The sequence below is a fragment of the Botryllus schlosseri genome, chromosome 6, assembly GCF_051294905.1.
Source record: "Botryllus schlosseri isolate E-star chromosome 6, Bs_hap1, whole genome shotgun sequence".
NCBI classification, from domain to species: domain Eukaryota; kingdom Metazoa; phylum Chordata; class Ascidiacea; order Stolidobranchia; family Styelidae; genus Botryllus; species Botryllus schlosseri.
The window spans coordinates 6,693,390-6,711,089 of NC_137241.1; the positions used below are offsets into that span (position 1 = coordinate 6,693,390).

The window sequence follows — 17,700 nt, forward strand, 5'->3', positions numbered from 1 at the left end:
ATTCATGAGTCTTTGCTGTGAGCTTGACCCGCAATCACACAACACCAAGAGCGAAATACACTACATATAGGTAGTCAGTTAATGATGCAACCAATCAATGGAATTGATATCGTTATCTGATGTAAAAAATCTAGCAGGCGTACGGGCTCAATCTTGATTTTATATGCTCATTGTATCATAAAAACCAAATCCGTGCGATTGGGGTGTTGGCTTGTTGCTTGTTGCTGTACAACCTGATATTGGGTTAATATCGGTAGCAAGTATAGAAACCCGTTTTACACTCTGCTCAATATCAACGCAGCAATACATAGACGCCGAATACATTGTTCAGCCTGGCCCAGACCGTTGAGGCGTAAGCTTACATTCCCCTGCAAGTCCTCGTCGAAATGGTTGGCGAAGCAACGGAAGATGCTGATTTATGGGATTATTATGTCATTTCATTGCCCCAGTTGATATATTTGGAGACGTTTAAAACGTCAATATGTAGGCTACATCAGCTTCAGCATTGTGGCATTAAACGGCCCGAGTCGTTGCTAGGTATCGTGTTCATTAATATTGGCTGTCACTTCACTGAAATGTAGGATTGGAATTAGCAATATGACGTCACGTGACGTCATGAGGTTCACGTTCGCGTTCACACAGAACCTTTCGAAAAGGTTCGCGTTCACACGAACCTGAACCTTTTAGAGGTTCACACCATCCCTAATATTTGGCAATTGTTACGTGAAATATAACGAAAAAGACAACACAAAAACAATACGGATATTGTCAATACGTCTTAGAATGCATCAGTTTATAATCACTTTGAGCTTCTCAAGCAAAAGAGCGAAGAGCATGTATAATCATTAAAGAGCCGCGCGCAGTTATCCCACCCCTGCTCCGAGGCGAGGATGTCAACGATGAGAGAACCACAGAAAAATCCATGAGGGGTAAACTTAATGAATGCTATGGCATGATTTTTCGGGTATATCTGGGGATTGAACATCAAGAACTCCAGTTAGCCTACTGTAAGCTGGTGTGGTGAATGACCAATTTTCTCATTTCATAGAAGCCGCGGACTGTATGTTCATAATAGCAAGATGGAATGTTCTAATCTATATCCCCAATTACAGTTTAGAAACGATTCACATATGCTTCCCGGCTAGACTAAATCTCTTATTAAAATGTACATTGAACAGTCTACGTAGCAGTAATGCATGAGACGAGACGATATTGTAATTAATCTATATAATACTAAAGGCATTTGTGCTCAGTTGGTTACCGTAACCTGAAATTTGTAGCAGCCCCAACAGGAGCACCCAATATTTAGAAGTGTTGAATTGCGACGACTATGATCCATATTGGTTGATGTTTGACGGCATCGATCTGTGAGTCGCAATAGTTGCTTGCGTCGCTCGACTGACAACCTTTGGGGACCTATTCATCAGTTTCCATTGTTAAAATTGCACATAAATTAATATATCCCGACACCGTGCAATATTTAATGATGTGTATTATTGAGGACCAATATTCTTCCACTAATCGTTGCGGCTATATTTCACGCCAATTTCTCATACGTGGATATGTCCATCAAGACTGAAGCAAATATTTCAGCTCTGCAGTTAAAAAAAAGGTCGATCAAACCGCGAATATTGGTAACTAATCGACAAACAACATTAGCTGATTACGCAGGCATCATTAGACTGTGACTACATATAGGCTACTGATTATATTACTGTTTGCATGCTCACTAGGATTATGACTTGAAAGAAAAAAAATTGCCTGTAGATGGAATTAATGAACATTCTCGTATAAATTAATAAAATTATCATAATTTTGTTCAAATCGTAAAAAATGTTCCGCACAAACTAACTTCAGTTTTCGACATTGGTCCAATTATAGAAAAAAATTGCAATTCAAATGTTATTCTTTGCTACAAATTTATTCTTCAAATATATTTGTCCTTCTGCACTTCTGGTAAATTTCTTCTATCAATTTGACTTCCCTTTCTGTAATGGTGTTAGTGCCAGGGACATCTACAACGGACTTATTCGACTTCCAATAGGGTTTTAAGGCCTTTTATCGCTACAGGACACTCAATTTCAAAGATAGAAGCAAATATTCTTTGGTATATTCTAGAGACCAACCGATATCAGATTTTTAGGTCGATACCGACAAAACCGAAATCTCACACCGTGACCGATAACACCAATACATTCGGCCGATATTCAACAGAAGTGGAATATACCTTAATAAGCACATTTTCAAAGCTTGAGAGCATTTAATTGAACAGCTTTACAGCCATTGTTATACTTGAACGAACATGAAAGAAACTACAACGGCTGCATCTTGACACCTGTAAAGTGTAAGCTATATGAAATATATCAATATTCTGAGTCTAGCGGTCAAAGATTCTAGTTTTCTGACTTCCTACCGCCAAGTTTTGGCGTCACGAAAATTGCCGATAGTTTTTCACAACCATGGCCGATACCGATAATTGATTCAAAGTGTGATATCCTTTTCGAAGTACAGAACTTCGATATTGCAGCAAACAATACGTTCATATTGTTGAATTTATTCCACTGGAAGCTTTTCGACTGGCTCTCTTCAGCAGTGAACGCCAGTAAATGAGGTTAATCAAGTTCGAAATATAGAAAGAACTTTGTCGTTGTGACGTAATAATGACAAGTACACAAGTCGCGAACGGCAGTAAACAGCGCACGTGAGTCATTGTTTCCCACAAGTGGAACCCCGTGTCATATTTACTACGAAATCTTTACTACCAGCAACGCGTAAGGATGAGCTTCCTGCGATTGATCAGAGTAACATAATTTACCAATATACGTGCCGATGTGACAGTCGGTATGTGGGTCGCATATCTCAACGTTTGCAACAAAGAATTCGTCAACACGTCCCACGTCAAATTAGGAATTCGCAGGGTGATGACATGTCTGCTTCATCATCACAGTCTCTAGTTACCATGCATGATTATGACCAAGTAACAGCATGTAATTCTGCCATCGGACAGCACCTATTGAAACACCCAGAGTGTGCAAAACATTACAATATCAATCAGAGTTGGATCAATTGTAATTTGTAATTGAGCTGAATGTAATAATTACATTTTTTAATGTTATTGTAATTGTAATTGAAGCATTTCTATTTTGTGTAATTGTAATTGTAATTGTAATTCGATCAAAATTTTGCCTAATTACAATCTCAATTACATTTTCATGGAAACCTGACAATCACAACATAAAATAATCATTTAATCAATCAATCATTTATTCGTCGCACCAGTGAAAATCCGGTACGAACCAGGATGACGACGAGGGGCCTTAAGGCCTTAGTAAACAGTCACCACATGTAATAATTAGCCTATTAACATCGGTATTCTATGCGTGCTGCGTTATAACTAAATAATTCAGTCACGCTAAACCATTTCCCATACTTCAGTAGCAACAGAAAACTTCGTGAATTACAATATAGGCTAAACCAGTGGTTCTCAAACTAGGGGCGTGCCCCCTTGGGCGGCGTGAAAGCATCTGAACGGGGCGCGACGCTCCAGTGAACTGAAATGATTTCCGCGCTTGGCCCGATTCACCTCCGTTTTATGGTTATTGCTCGGTATATAGTCTGAATTTCGTATTGGAGAATTCTCTCATCAACAGTCATGACCTTCCATACCATCAAACTATATGTAAGGATTGTTAACTTTCTGGTTTCAATGTGTGCTATGACGAAATATTCGGGGTACGAAATATTCACTGTCATAAAGGGGGGCGTGTCTCAAAAAGTTAGAGAACCAGTGGGCTAAACTAAATCTAAATATTTCAAAAATGGATTAACAGCAAATAAACTCTTCTGAAAGCTGTGCTGAACCATTTCCTACACCACGGTCAAAGTTTTTTTTAAATCTCTGACCAGTACTCAGGCTTGTTGCAACAACAGCAAAAAACTTTCAAGTTTCCAACCAAGGCTTCATCAAACTTGATCACGCATTTGTAGAGTTGTTATCCCAATCTTACCTCCAATCTTGGCCGAATTTACTTGGGCCAGAAACTTTTCGCACCCTAATGTTCATCAAATGCAATCTGACAGTTTCCGAGCAAGTGAAAATGTAAATGCGAACCAAAATATTGTAATTCTTAGTTATCAGGAGGTTCTTTCCTTTTGCATTTATTTTAATTTTCCGCACCTTATCGGCAATGTTCCCTCTAAGCTGCGCACGTGCGCAAATGCGCAGTGCTGAAACGGTCTCCGCGCACAGAAAATCTAGGCTGCGCACAGAAAATCCGAAGTGATAACATTTTTTTAATCGTTGCGCACTCTTGTCCAGTCCAAGCCACTGCGGCGCTCAGACTCGAGAAAAATGAGAGACAACATTGCCAGGGATAAACAGTGCTATCGCTGAAGTCTGAAAGTCTGAAGTCTGCATAGTGGTAATAAACAAACTGGGGCCAAATATCCACGTTAAACTCCCCATGTCTGGTACACTCCGGACAAATCTATTTACTCATAACGGCTTACTATGGGCACCGAGATCGTCAATATAGTCATGTTGTAAAGAGCGACAGGGATCCGTACTGTAGTAGCGCGAAGCGCGAAATTATTTTTATGTTCATAAGGGAATTTCGTCATTAAATATTAGTATAGAGTTTCACATATTACTATCAAATATTCATCCTTTCTCGGCCCATGTGATCAGATTCACCGGTAGAGTGTAAGTTTAACTTAAAGAAGTTAATGCTGTGGTGCATCTTTGGGTGGGCCAATTCTCATTAGTCCCCTATGTCGCATGCAGTTATTTCTTGACATCCCATTAGAATTGTCGTTATAGTGAAAATATTGGATTCACCCAAACGCAGGCCAACTAGAAAAAAAATAATTCGGGATGAGGACAACACGATAAAAAATTGGTATTTCTTTGTGGGGTGCATCATTTTTCTCTGCTGTTCGCATCCATACTGTGGCACTCAGATTACAAAGGACACTGCTGTAATAAAATCCGAAATCAACCCGTATTGAAGCGCGCATAGCGCGAAGAAAATTTCAAGAATAATTCAAACATTTCATTAATTAGGGAGTCAATTCGTAAATTCAATTTGCATAATATTGACAGCCGCCAACACATCCTGATTGAATTGAGTGTCGACGGCCGCATAATTTTTCTTCTACTGCCGCAGATTTGCCGCCCCAGGATTAAAGAATCGATATTGGCGTTAGTTATAGACACGGAAGCCTATTTGCTGAAAAACTATCTCCTCGTAAAGCACGGTCTCTTGGTGAGCCCAAAGTCGTTTATCAAGCCTCCCGGTCATGGCAGTGGTGGACCATTGCACGCTAAGGCAATGTGCCCATTCATATCAGAAAATTATCCCTCCATAGAATGATATTACCATGCCGAACCGAAGGTGTAGTGATATTGGGCACAGTATAATGGCTTACTTTCAACAACAACAACAATATGTTTAAACTGAAATCAATTTCTGCATTTCGAAATGGTTTACGGAGCGTTCTTCCGAAATTTCTCCAAATCAAGCCGCGGTCCGCAAAATATGACCTCGAGGGCCGCATGCGGCCCGCGGGCCGCGTGTTGGTGACCCCTGCATTATACCAATGGGTACGCCCGAAGATGTTTAATTATATTTAGGGATCCTACCTTTTCCAACACATCTCACTCGATCAGCTTTACCTGTAAATGTGATTACGTGAGCAGAGACAGCGGATTAAAATTGATAGCAATATATGCAATTTCCGATGGTATTGACCGATTTGATCTTGAATTATAGAAAATGTTCGCGCTTCGCGCGTTTAGTCGGGACGCCCGCTAAACGAAGACCCGACATTAATGATCAGTAGCGGTGAAAAGCGGGTAGCTGTTTAAAAGTAATTGTAATTGTAATTGTAATTGAAATAAAATATTGTAATTGATCCAACTCTGATATCAATCAGTTTTCCATAGTTGCTCGTGGTCGTTCTCTTTTTCATTTAAAGGTCCTTGAATCAACCATTATAAAGCTGCAAAAGCCGATCCTCTGCCGCCAGAAGGAACATCTCTACACGCTGGGAATCTTCCATTAGTGTTGTTTTGTCATTCGGCTGTTTTACAGCTGATTTTGTGTGTGCTGTACAGGGCTGTGGAGTCGGTAAATTTTACCTCCGACTCCGGCTCCGACTCCGACTCCACACATTTTCAATATACCGACTCCGACTCCGACTCCTGAGTCTTTGAACGTAACAACTCCGACCCCGACTCCGACTCCTGGGTCTTTAAACGTACCGACTCCGACTCCAGCATTATTACCAATTAACTTCGAAAATTATATGCCACGTTGTCGGTTGAATGACTATCATACAACCATTAAACATATGCAAACATATAATTAACGGTGGCATGCTAAATTATATCATTGTGGAACAGTTCGAATTATCCACTATGCAATTAACATGAAAGAAAGATTTGCTAAATATCCTTCTTATTTCCAGTTTTTATAACATGGACTCCCTAATATCCTGAAATGTATGAATCATTCAAATATGGCAGATATCCAATCTTGTATAAAAAAAATGTAGATAAAAAATCCAAGTGTAGCTCTTGTGTTGAGTCAGCAACTAATAAAGAGATTGAACTTACTAATTTTGTCATTGCACACTATCCTGATTACAAGCACACACACTCTTACTACTAATAGACATTGGTCATAAATGGAATTTAGATAAGTAGTCAAACACCATAGCCTATGTCTAGTCTACATGTACTTAATCAAGTATTCAAGGATTGGGACTTGCGGTCATTCTTAATCATTTGTTCGACCCAAACATCTAAGCTGCACTACAAATATTTTTAATTTTGTCAAGTGGGAAGCATCGTTTGGTCATATTTACATCACTTTTACAATTTTACAAAACCAGCCGATGCATTTGCTCTGTCACAGTATCATGGTATAATTCCGAAAATTGCATCAATTTTGACTGCATCGCGAAAACGCATCTTGCGATTTTCTTCCCTTGCACAACTGAGTTGTAATTTCTAAGTAATGTCTAATTTTATCTATATCAGGGGTGGGCAACTTTTTCGGCCAAAGGGACACATGAGATTTATGAACCATTGCGCGGGCAACTGGAATGTTGATAACCTTTTTTTTAGTCGCCCGATAGGAGCGAACCGAATTAGGTAACATTGCAAACAATACTTATATTAATACGCTCTAAAATTGATAACAATATGTCATCCAACTGTGCAGTGCGTAATCAGGCCCTGGTCGCGCGAAGCGGGAATTTTTTTTTGCAAGATAATGACTGAATTATATCAATAAATATGTTGCTAACATAGCCTACGTTGGGGGTCGCATCTGTATACCACTGGGCTCATTTGGCAAGGACAGGAATATTCGACGTTTAGACATAGCAAAATCGACGGTATCAGTGAACAACTGAACACGCCTCTATCATTTTGTGCAAATGTTTTGTCGACGATCTCGCTGCGAGTGCACAAGCGAAGCTGCGTGTTAGACGACACGTTATCTCCTAATTGCGAATATAGTTAGACTCAATTCTGTGAATAATATGTATTTATAATTTTCAGAAGGGTGCTCAAATACTGAATGCAAGAAATCTAGTGACAATGAATCATGCGAAGTACCGAGAAAAATTTCGAGTCAAATAATTCTGCTATGAAATATTCTACTTTATATGGTCATATACAAAGATCTGGGATAAATGTGGCTGGCCCCTGGATACGTCAATGCGTCAGAACTGTTGTTTTGGTCATCATCAAATTTTGCGGTCATGCTAATCAAATTTTGGTTGGCCTTGCAATTGTACCAGATGTCATAAATAATTTCGAGAATTACCTCGCAGGCCACACCGAACCTTCTCGTGTGCCAAATTTGGCCTGCGTGCCACGGGCTGGCCGAACCTGATCTGTATTGTTATTAATAACAGTGATTGGAGGTACATAAAAATTCCATTGAAAATTCTTTGAAAGCAAATATGAATACATTCATGCATTACAAATTTTCCCGTCATTGTATTATCTTTGGTTGAAATACTTCGCATTTCAACTTCGGACAACTCTATTTATGGCGCTGGCAGCATAAGAAAAAATAAACACTAAACGAGCATGCACCTTAACAATCTCAAAAAGTTTATTTGCTTTGTCACAAAAGTTTGCTCGAAATTCAGCTTTCTAGTCGGCGTACTGGATCATCTCGATTTGATATGTTTATTGCATCATAAAAACCAAATCCGTGTGATCGGGGTGTTGGCTAACTTTTTTTTATGGGGCAATATCGGTAGCAAGTATAGAAATCAGTTTTACCCTTTGCTCTATGTCAATTTAGCAATAATCAGATGCCGAATATGCTGTCCGGACTGGCCTAGACCATTATAGCGTAAGCTTCTATTCCCTTAGAATTCCTAGTCGAAATTGTTGGCAAAGCGACGGAAGACATTGATTTTGTGGGATTATTATAGCATTTGCTTGCTCCAGTTGATACATTAAGAGACGTTTACAAAGTCAGCATGTACTTCAGCATTGTGGCATAAATCGGCTTGAGTCGTCGCTAGGTAGCGTGTTCACTGAAATGTAGGGTTGGAATTAGCAATATGACGTCACGTAACGCCATGGGTTCACGTGCGCGTTAACAAAAAACCTCACAAAAAGGTTCGCGTTCGCACGAACCTGAACCTTTCAGGGGTTCGCACCATTCCTATGCTGCCATCTCCGAAGCTGGTTCAGCTAGTGCTGGGGAGTACAGTGATGTTGGGCATTGGAGAATAGCATATTTGTCAACAACAACAATATTTGGAAACTGAAATCAATTTCATCATTTCAAAACGCTTTCTTCCGAAATCTCACTTTTAGAGACATGAGGTTGTCACTCCAGGGGGAACAAGAATATATTTAGCTGGGGTAACCTAAATGGATTCTATTGCGTAATTCTACTATTATTTCATGTCTCTGCAGATATCATGAACTCCCAGTAGCATATTTTAAGCTGAATCTCATTCTCCCTCTAAAGTTGTGTCAATTATCCATTAAACTAGGCTCTGTAACTTGAGTAGTAGTGCAAGTGCTTGGTGATAGTCGTAAACACAAATATATTAATTCTGTAAGTGACAGTTGAAATTGCCGGTTTGAGCTTGAGGTTCAATGAATTAAACACAACATAGGATTTGGCCTTGAACTAAACGAACTAAAGTAACGTTCGAGTTCACAAATACTTGGTTATGATAACTATCAGATGAAGTAAAACTGGGTCACATTCACAATCAATCAAGCTCACGTGTCAATTAGAATTAGATTACGCATACAGTATGCGTTAGTTTTAATTTGTCCCTCCCGCCCTTAAACGGAGGTTTGATATTTCGAATAATTTTCAATCGTAGACTCTTTTCGTGGCATTAATATGCCAATCATTTCTGAGCAATGACAAGAACCGATGGAAACATTGCCACGAGCCTCATGCGGCTTGGTGAGTCGCTCTAGTCAGAACCCATGATAGAGGCTATATGCGTTGTGGCTCGCCTAATTTTGTCGCTTTGTTCGGTTATAAAGCATCAATGAGCTGGTTCAATATTACAACCATAATTTGGCGCCATTTTTTCATTTCCAGCACGTTCGAGATCGGTGCAAGCTCTGACAACTACAGATTGCGATTCGGTGACTATTCAGGAAACTTCACCAACGTGTTGCTGAATCATAATGTGAACGGTCAAGAATTTACAACAAGGGATGTAGATAATGATGATGCATCTAGAAATTGTGCAACTACTGGTTACAACGATTACATTAATGACGGTGGCTGGTGGTATAAATATTGTAGTCAAGCCTATTTAAATTCTGTATTCAGTAATATCAGATGTTATCGCTCTGGGCAGTGGATAAAGATGCGTTTCAGTGAGATGAAGATTCGGAAAACATTGTAATCGATTGGCAAAAAAGGGCAACGGGATTGTTATAAATTGCCTTACAGTGTACATTATATATTATGTACAACTTTGTGTATTGTAATGACTGCAAAATGTAATCGGTATCACAATGACTAGAATTCAAAATATCAAGTCATTCAAAACAGCAAGTGTTAGCGCGTGCGCACGGCATTTCCTTGTTTTTTGTATTTCTTGCGTTTTTCGTTCTTCGCATGGATTCAATAGCTAGAATAGTTCTATCGGTTAATTTGTTGTAAAGACGGTTGACGAATCGCGGTTAAGCATTGCTAAAGAAACCCTACGTCGAGTCCACCTTTGTCCACTTTTTTTCATTATATTCAAATATTGTAGTAAAGGGCTGTGTTTGATTTACATCGACGTTATCAACGTTAAAGTAGAAGTAGTCGGTTGTCGCGATGCCGGTGCCGTTGATTAGACGTCGCAAAAGATATGTACAGCCACGGCTTTTGGCGTTGAGATTACTCCATGTGATTGATTCCAAGGACAAGAAAGGCCGAGTTCACCCAATATTGAAGAGATGAGTACCTTCAAGTATATAGACATAGTACCGGCGTGACAATATGGAATCGGTATCTCGTGCACACTGCACGGCATACCAGAGATTTTTTTCACTACACATAGGCGTGACAGTAGGAACATTCTTGGCTCACCAAACATATTATGCTAAACGTACCCGGAATCAAACCTGGCCGGTTTATGACATATCTTCCTAAGTGTCATGTCAAATAATGTTGATGTGCTATATCAGACTAAAATTTCACTTTCACCTAAAATTTAGCATCGCTATTTGCAATTCCTAATACAAAACTACCAATGTCCAGCATTTTGGAGTCCACCAGGCTGTCGCCCAATCTGTCTGTCTTACGTGTATATCTATTTTGTGCATGTTAGCTGTCTCATAAGGGGTGATCATAACGATTCAAGTACTCGAATACAATTCGATTACCAAGTCGAATAGCGTATAGTGACGAAGATGATATGCCTTTGCACCAGATACCGGGAGACCTATTATATTTCATCCGCTAGGAATATGGTTCCAATCGTTTATTCCCTCACCATCGAAATACGTGTTGCACAAGGCTACGAATATTAATGGAATGTCATTTCTGTCAAAAAATTATCGCCTATACAGTGCTCATGAAGTGCAACGAAATAGTTTTGGTCCAGAAATACTTAATTAATTCGGATGCCTCAAAATACATGTTTATGTCAGTAGTGGTATTGCCCTCTCGTGATTCGCAAATATAAAAGATAAACAAAGATTTTGTGATTCGTAAAATATAATAAACAATTAAACACTTCCTTAGTCGAAAATGTTGCATTTTGACACGCTAAAAGCGGCCGATATCGTTTCGCAAAATATAATAAGTAAGCAGACACAGGAAATTCACTAAAGCGCGCTTCGTGCAGGCTGATTTTGAAAAACAGATGTTTGCGGTTGCGTTTTGACATGTGTGACCCACTAAATACGTCCGTTTCGGAAATTCGGAAACACGGCCTGTTGTGCAAAAGGATTTCGAGCGCGCGCGACCTATATTTCAAATGACTATGGCATCCTGCGCGCTGAATTGTTTCCGTGCAGCTGGATGTTTTGTCCAGTCAGTGCGAAATAGTTTGCTAAATCTGGGAATCAGTCGCATGGTGTTACTTTAGTAATTAGTTTACCACAGAGCCGGCGTAGATGGTAATTCGAAAACCAACAATAACCGCGCTCCTAAATAAACACTTCGAAAAAGTGTAAAATAGATTGCAAATCCCGCCATCGTTGACAAGATAATATCTCGGGCATAACCAGTTTTAGTGACTTGGTGTTACAGACATACCAATCGCTCACGCGGTGAAATTTAATAATCAGTTTGTCACAGAACTTGATTTCGCTGGTAAGATTTAATAAGTAACGAATAACAGAACCGCCAGTGTGGGTAACTTGAATAGCAACAAATTGTCACTTATTTCCGTCCCTAATCCTTTGTGTGGTTACCGCATACTCAAATAGGTGTGAAATAATTGTAAAATCATACGATCGCTCACAAGGGTATAACGAATAACAGAACCACAACGGCGGCGACTTGAATACCAACAAATTGTCAATTGTCGGTATAATTCTACTCTTTTTGGGAGTTTAATCTTTTTGAAACTTGATATTACTTGACTTGACAAACTTTCAGCTCCGTTTTCGATTTCCACACAGTCGCTATAAGTTTTCACGCTTCTAGAACAGGATTGACTTTAGTTGCGTCATAAGAATCATGTTAATATTCAATCAATGTGTTAATTTACCAACTCGAAATCTCACTCGCGCTACAAGTGAAGGTGAACTGTATCTGAATATGTTAATTTACCGCCTTGACATCAGGATAATAATATTCAAAGTCTGTATACATGGTAATGTCTTATATCAATAATATTAAGAATGTTGGTGGCGTGTTTGTCGGATTATTCACACAATAATTTTAAACAGAACGTTGAAGCTTACAACTTTATCATTGGTCTATAATTATTTTTTGTTCCAACTGAGTTTATGGAAATGAAAGCGCCAGTACATCCCGACGTTTCAATATCCGACCACACTCAAAGGACTCATTCCCAAACAACATTCACAAGTCATAAATCCGATTTTGGCTTGATTATGTCACTACAACTTGCAAACTTGAATAATCCATCCTGACTGTACGCATATGACCGATCCTTTTATTCAACTGTGAAGCTCGTTACTTTTCTGTAAGACAAAGTATTTACTAATCGGTGCATATACGACTTGACATAAACATATTATATTTTGAGTATACGAGATTTGAATACGCGTCCGATCAGGGACTGGGAATTAAATGACCACAAGTGAATCCGTATATTACACCGTAAAAGATAGTTGAATGTCAGCAACTCTTTATGACATAGTTATTACCACATTCACTAAATTATCAGCTAACCCGTCATGTTCATTCTCGAAATCAACGCAAACATGATAACTTACTTGAGTTAACCACAAAACTGCATCAAGCTGTCGTATTATTCACATTCATCGATACAGAATATCATTGAACACGTGAGTATTCTATTTCAATGAACTTTCGTTTTTTTATACCGACTGCGAGAGTTAATATCGAATAGTAAGACTTGAAACAAATCACATATTTGTTTGGTGATAACACAGACATGACAAAAAACATTACCGAGATTTTATAAACTAGTCATATTACTCTACACGTCTATCAATATCAGACTCCAAGTCATCAAATTTTTTGTTTAAAGTAACATTTCACTTTTGGAATCGGGTTCGTTATAGTCATACAAGTTGTATTAAACCCAACATCAAAACAAAAGAACTTTTTAGTTGATCAAAATCAAATCATTCGTCTTCGACTTGGGTATTTTTAGATGCGACAATTCGTTTCGAATGAGTTCTAACCAAAGTTAAGATATCTTTGTGTCCACTGGTATAGAGGATGAATCAAGCTAACACAATCACGAATCGACGTTTCTGAGTATTTCACGGGTGTAATAAACTTGTTAGTGTTGCCTATCTAAAAGTATGCATGCGTTCGATTTCCATACCGACTGTTGCGATGTTTAGGATTCACTTACAATGACCGAGAGTGAGGATTTAACATCAATGTGGTTACTGTCGAAATTCGAAACAGATAATTGAAAACATTACACAGTGTGAAAATATCTCTTTGATATCAAAGCATTATCCCAATTACACGATTAATAGTCTACTCCGTTCACACTTTCTATCGAACGTGCTAAATGTAAAATATCCCGAGGCTACACTCCAAGACTTTGATCATTACAAAAGTAAATTGGGGTATGTTTGCTAGACGCATCCAATTCAACTAGAAGTGTCTGGTACACAACACTCGTAATATCAAGGAAGTACTTGCTACACTGTAATTCGCTAAACGTGTTTTGCATTGTTGTTCATTTGTAGTATTGATTGAAATTGTTCTTGAACCCTCAAATAATAATTCCCAACATGAAACCAAACCACTGAAAGTCGTTACCATCACAAAGAAACACTTTGTACGATGTTTACCAAATGTGTCCTATAGTTAGGAGTACTAGAATTAGTTGTGTAACACATACACCGACAAAGAAATTGGACATTTTGCCGTTGTCATTCGCTAAAGTAAATGCCATCACAATACTCAGTCACTAAAATACCTTACTAAACCGTACCCTAATGAAATTTCACTTACTTGACGGATTATGATGTTAAACAGCGTCGCTTAATCGGTGTAGGTCGTTTTTCTAAATGCAAATCAAATCCACCCAGTATAAAATAATTTTCACACGGTTGAAATATGAAACGAATGCGTGAGTCTTCATTCAATATTTTCTTTGCGACACATATTTTGAAAATTGGCCCACTCGAATGTTGATCGAGGTTTATCACATCAAGCTTTCGTCGGTGAATTAAGGTTACATCAAACTTACGAATCTGTTACTGTGTCGTTCAACTAACCGAGTTGTAATCACAATTCACTACCGTTTTCGTTTAGTGATTGATGAACATATTATACTACAAACAGTCAATTCCGAAGTGTTGCATTGTTCTTAATTTCTACCGTCAATAGAAGTACAATTTTTCGAATTTGTAACAATCACATTTTTACGATACGAAGAATTTTGAAAAACTGATGTTTAAAAGAATGGTTCATTTCGGGGTGGTTAAACATTCAACTGTGGCGGATACGAATTGTCACACTCAACTGATTTTATACCAAGTAGTTATTTAGGTCACAACATCCAAGGTACAGAAAAATGTATGAGTATACTCTGTAACAAAATACTGCAAAATCGTCACTTGGTTGGTTATAGAGCTATGATCTGTAAACCTTTTCTTCGTTCGCGATTGACAACTATCTCGTTCCCATAAATAATATGTTCACTGTATTGGTAAATCTAATAAACACTCTATGTAAGACACGCAAATCCTGCCCTGACAATAATATATCATACTAACGACAAGTATATATCTTGCGCGACCAGATGAGTTGAAAATACCGTATACCAAGACCCCTGATTCTACAAAATTTAGTTATCGTTATGTAAAATTTCCATGAGGAATATTTTAAAGCATGATTTTAGTGTGGCTAAATTAATACCGACAACCATTATATGCTCCCCTCGTGAAAATGTGGTGTTTCAGGTTCAGCGCGACGTGTAACATTCGCGAAAATATCGTCCTGAAATTCCCATTTCGCACTCACATCGGTATTGAAACATTTTTTTGACAAAACAAACATTTTCTACCACGTTATCGCGGGGTCTTTCGTGACACAAAGCCATAGTCACTGGTTGACAGATCTGTCAATGTAATCGCAATCATCTTGTTTTCCCTAGATAACAGTAGATATGTATTCGACCCATGCCTCACAAATCTAACACACAGAACAAACTACTTTACTTAAGAAAAGTGGATGGTTATCGAATGATTGTACTCGCATCAATACAGCCAGAAGACAGTTGCTTTTGAAAAATAGATATTCGGCGTCTTTTACACACTCGCGCTAAATCGTATAGTGAGTATGTTATATCAATCGAACTGTAAAATAACGTGAAAGTGTTTCTTGAGTGTCAAAGTCTCTTAAAACATACATTAAAGCGTCACAGTCACATCCTAATTGAAACTACGAGTTTATTTTTTGTGCTTTACCACGAGGTATCACGATATTGACTATTAGATTTTCTTCACCAACCTCGAAGTATATGTGCAATCTATGATTTTCATCGAACACACAACTCAACAAGAGCGTTTACCAGTTGCAACCAATATTATGATTTTGTTGTACAGATAGTTAACAATTATTTTATTATTGATATTATTATAAAATTTAGTATAAAATTAAACCGAATTGACATAATGCATAAACAGTCGAAATGTTTCGATTCGATTTACATGTGATATTCGGCGGAGTTTAAAAAAAAACGAGTCATGTAACGACATTTCCGAAAAAAGTGCATCCCTTTTGCGTTGCTCGAGTCGAACATATAATATACAGATTCGCATTTGGATAACGATCTTGTTGTATCATATGTGTGATATGTTCAGTGCTCGCGCCCTCGCGATGATGCAAATCAATACTGTGTATGAGACGTGCAAATATTTCTCACTCCTGATAGTATTCTAACGGCAATCATATAGTCGGTGTAAAAGTAAATTTCAAAATACGATTTTCGTTCGGCGATCATATTCTTGTAACCATACACAACCGACAATTTGGTATTTTGGCATTGATTGCTGTCAGTTTCAGGTTATTTGTCCAACGAACAGTCACAATAAAATATACCCCAAATCGATTTCAGTATATTTGTGTAACCGCATAGGCTATTTACTTGTTCTAGGGCGCATCGCATCAGAATTATCGGTTACCAGCATGCAATAACAATATGGTGTTGAACACCAACATAATGTTTTAGAAATATGGCGAATAATACAGGTTTCAATACGTGGATTATGTACTTGTTCGGATTAGTGCTTTGAATTTATTTTCCAGTGTCAATATGTCTGAAGTAACAATTTTGTTACCTGGCTGATACTTGGGTAACGGTAACGATCTTCGTTCGAGAATGAATTCATGCTCACCATCGTGCTAGTAACTCGGGTTGTATGCTTGCAAATTTTCTTGGTAGCACCATACAGATGATAGGTACACGGGTATAATGATGTGTTTTTCGTTATTGCTCAATGCATATCACTCAAAATCATTCAAAATGGGGTTACCAATATGAGAAAATCTGTAAATATATTTACTCTGAATCGATAAACCAGAACTAATGATCAATATTCAAAATAAACATGTTCATTCATAACCCGTGTTTGCTCCCATGAAAAATACCAATGCATATACCTTCACACATATCAATTTCTTCGCGTTTTTTAGCCATACCAAGTATTTGTGTAAATGAGGCGTATGACATTACATGCAATGTGTCGTTGTACAAATATTGAGAAATAATGCAGGTTTTGATCCATAGGTAACATTAACATACCGTTAATTTTGATACCAGTGATTTGGTACACATTATTATATTACAAATTAATTTTGACGATCTCCAATTTTGTATCGAGAGATCAATAAAATCGACTTTGTTCAACGGAAGACTTGGAGATCCAACGCGCAAACACTCGTGTATTCGTCTTACTACATGGTTATTCGTTCAATTATACCGTTGATGCTATCGATGCAATGAACAGCAAAAAAGCGATATTCACAGTCAAATATGAGAACCATGAACAATAATGAACCCCGATTTACGTTGAATATTCACAACACCGATGAATCGATACATCTCTCTATCATTGACTTCGAATATAGAATTGCCATCCCAATGCACAGCTCGAATGGCAGGCTCATCGGGCGTGAAATCCAAATCAAATAACACCAAGGTGTGCTTTCTCGATTTCAGGATCTGCACAGAGGCATCATGCCTGTGTTTCAGCACTATCGTGTGAGGCAAGAGAAATCTATAAACGCAAATACGTATTGCCATGGTCCCTGTAGATATAATCAACTGAAATCAACATCGCTCAATAGATATGTGGTGATCCTCTGTTTCGGAATGTGAGCTTGACCAAGACTTTTGACAACACATAATTATGTGTGAAATTACGAGACAGCGCTCTCTGGCGGGGGTTAACATTTCAGTCTTCATTCCACAGACTATCTATCGCAGGGGTGGGCAATTATTTTCCTCCGCGGGCCAAATTGAATTCTGATTACAACTCGGTTAGTTAAACGACACAGTAACAGATTCGTA

General features: G+C 38.3%; 1 protein-coding gene across 2 annotated transcripts in view; it reads left to right on the plus strand.

The window, feature by feature from the left end:
• The window catches only part of LOC145440736 (fibrinogen-like protein A), a 32,247-nt gene extending 21,977 nt beyond the window's left edge, over positions 1 to 10,270 (plus strand). The window contains exon 5 of one of the 2 annotated variants that reach the window (XM_080318475.1): positions 9,600 to 10,270. In XM_080318475.1, coding sequence (XP_080174601.1) covers positions 9,600 to 9,912 — 313 coding nt within the window. In that variant the 3' untranslated portion in view covers positions 9,913 to 10,270. The remainder of the gene's footprint in view (positions 1 to 9,599) is intronic. The other variant, XM_080318476.1, reaches the window with a different exon arrangement.
• Positions 10,271 to 17,700: the final 7,430 nt, after the last annotated feature.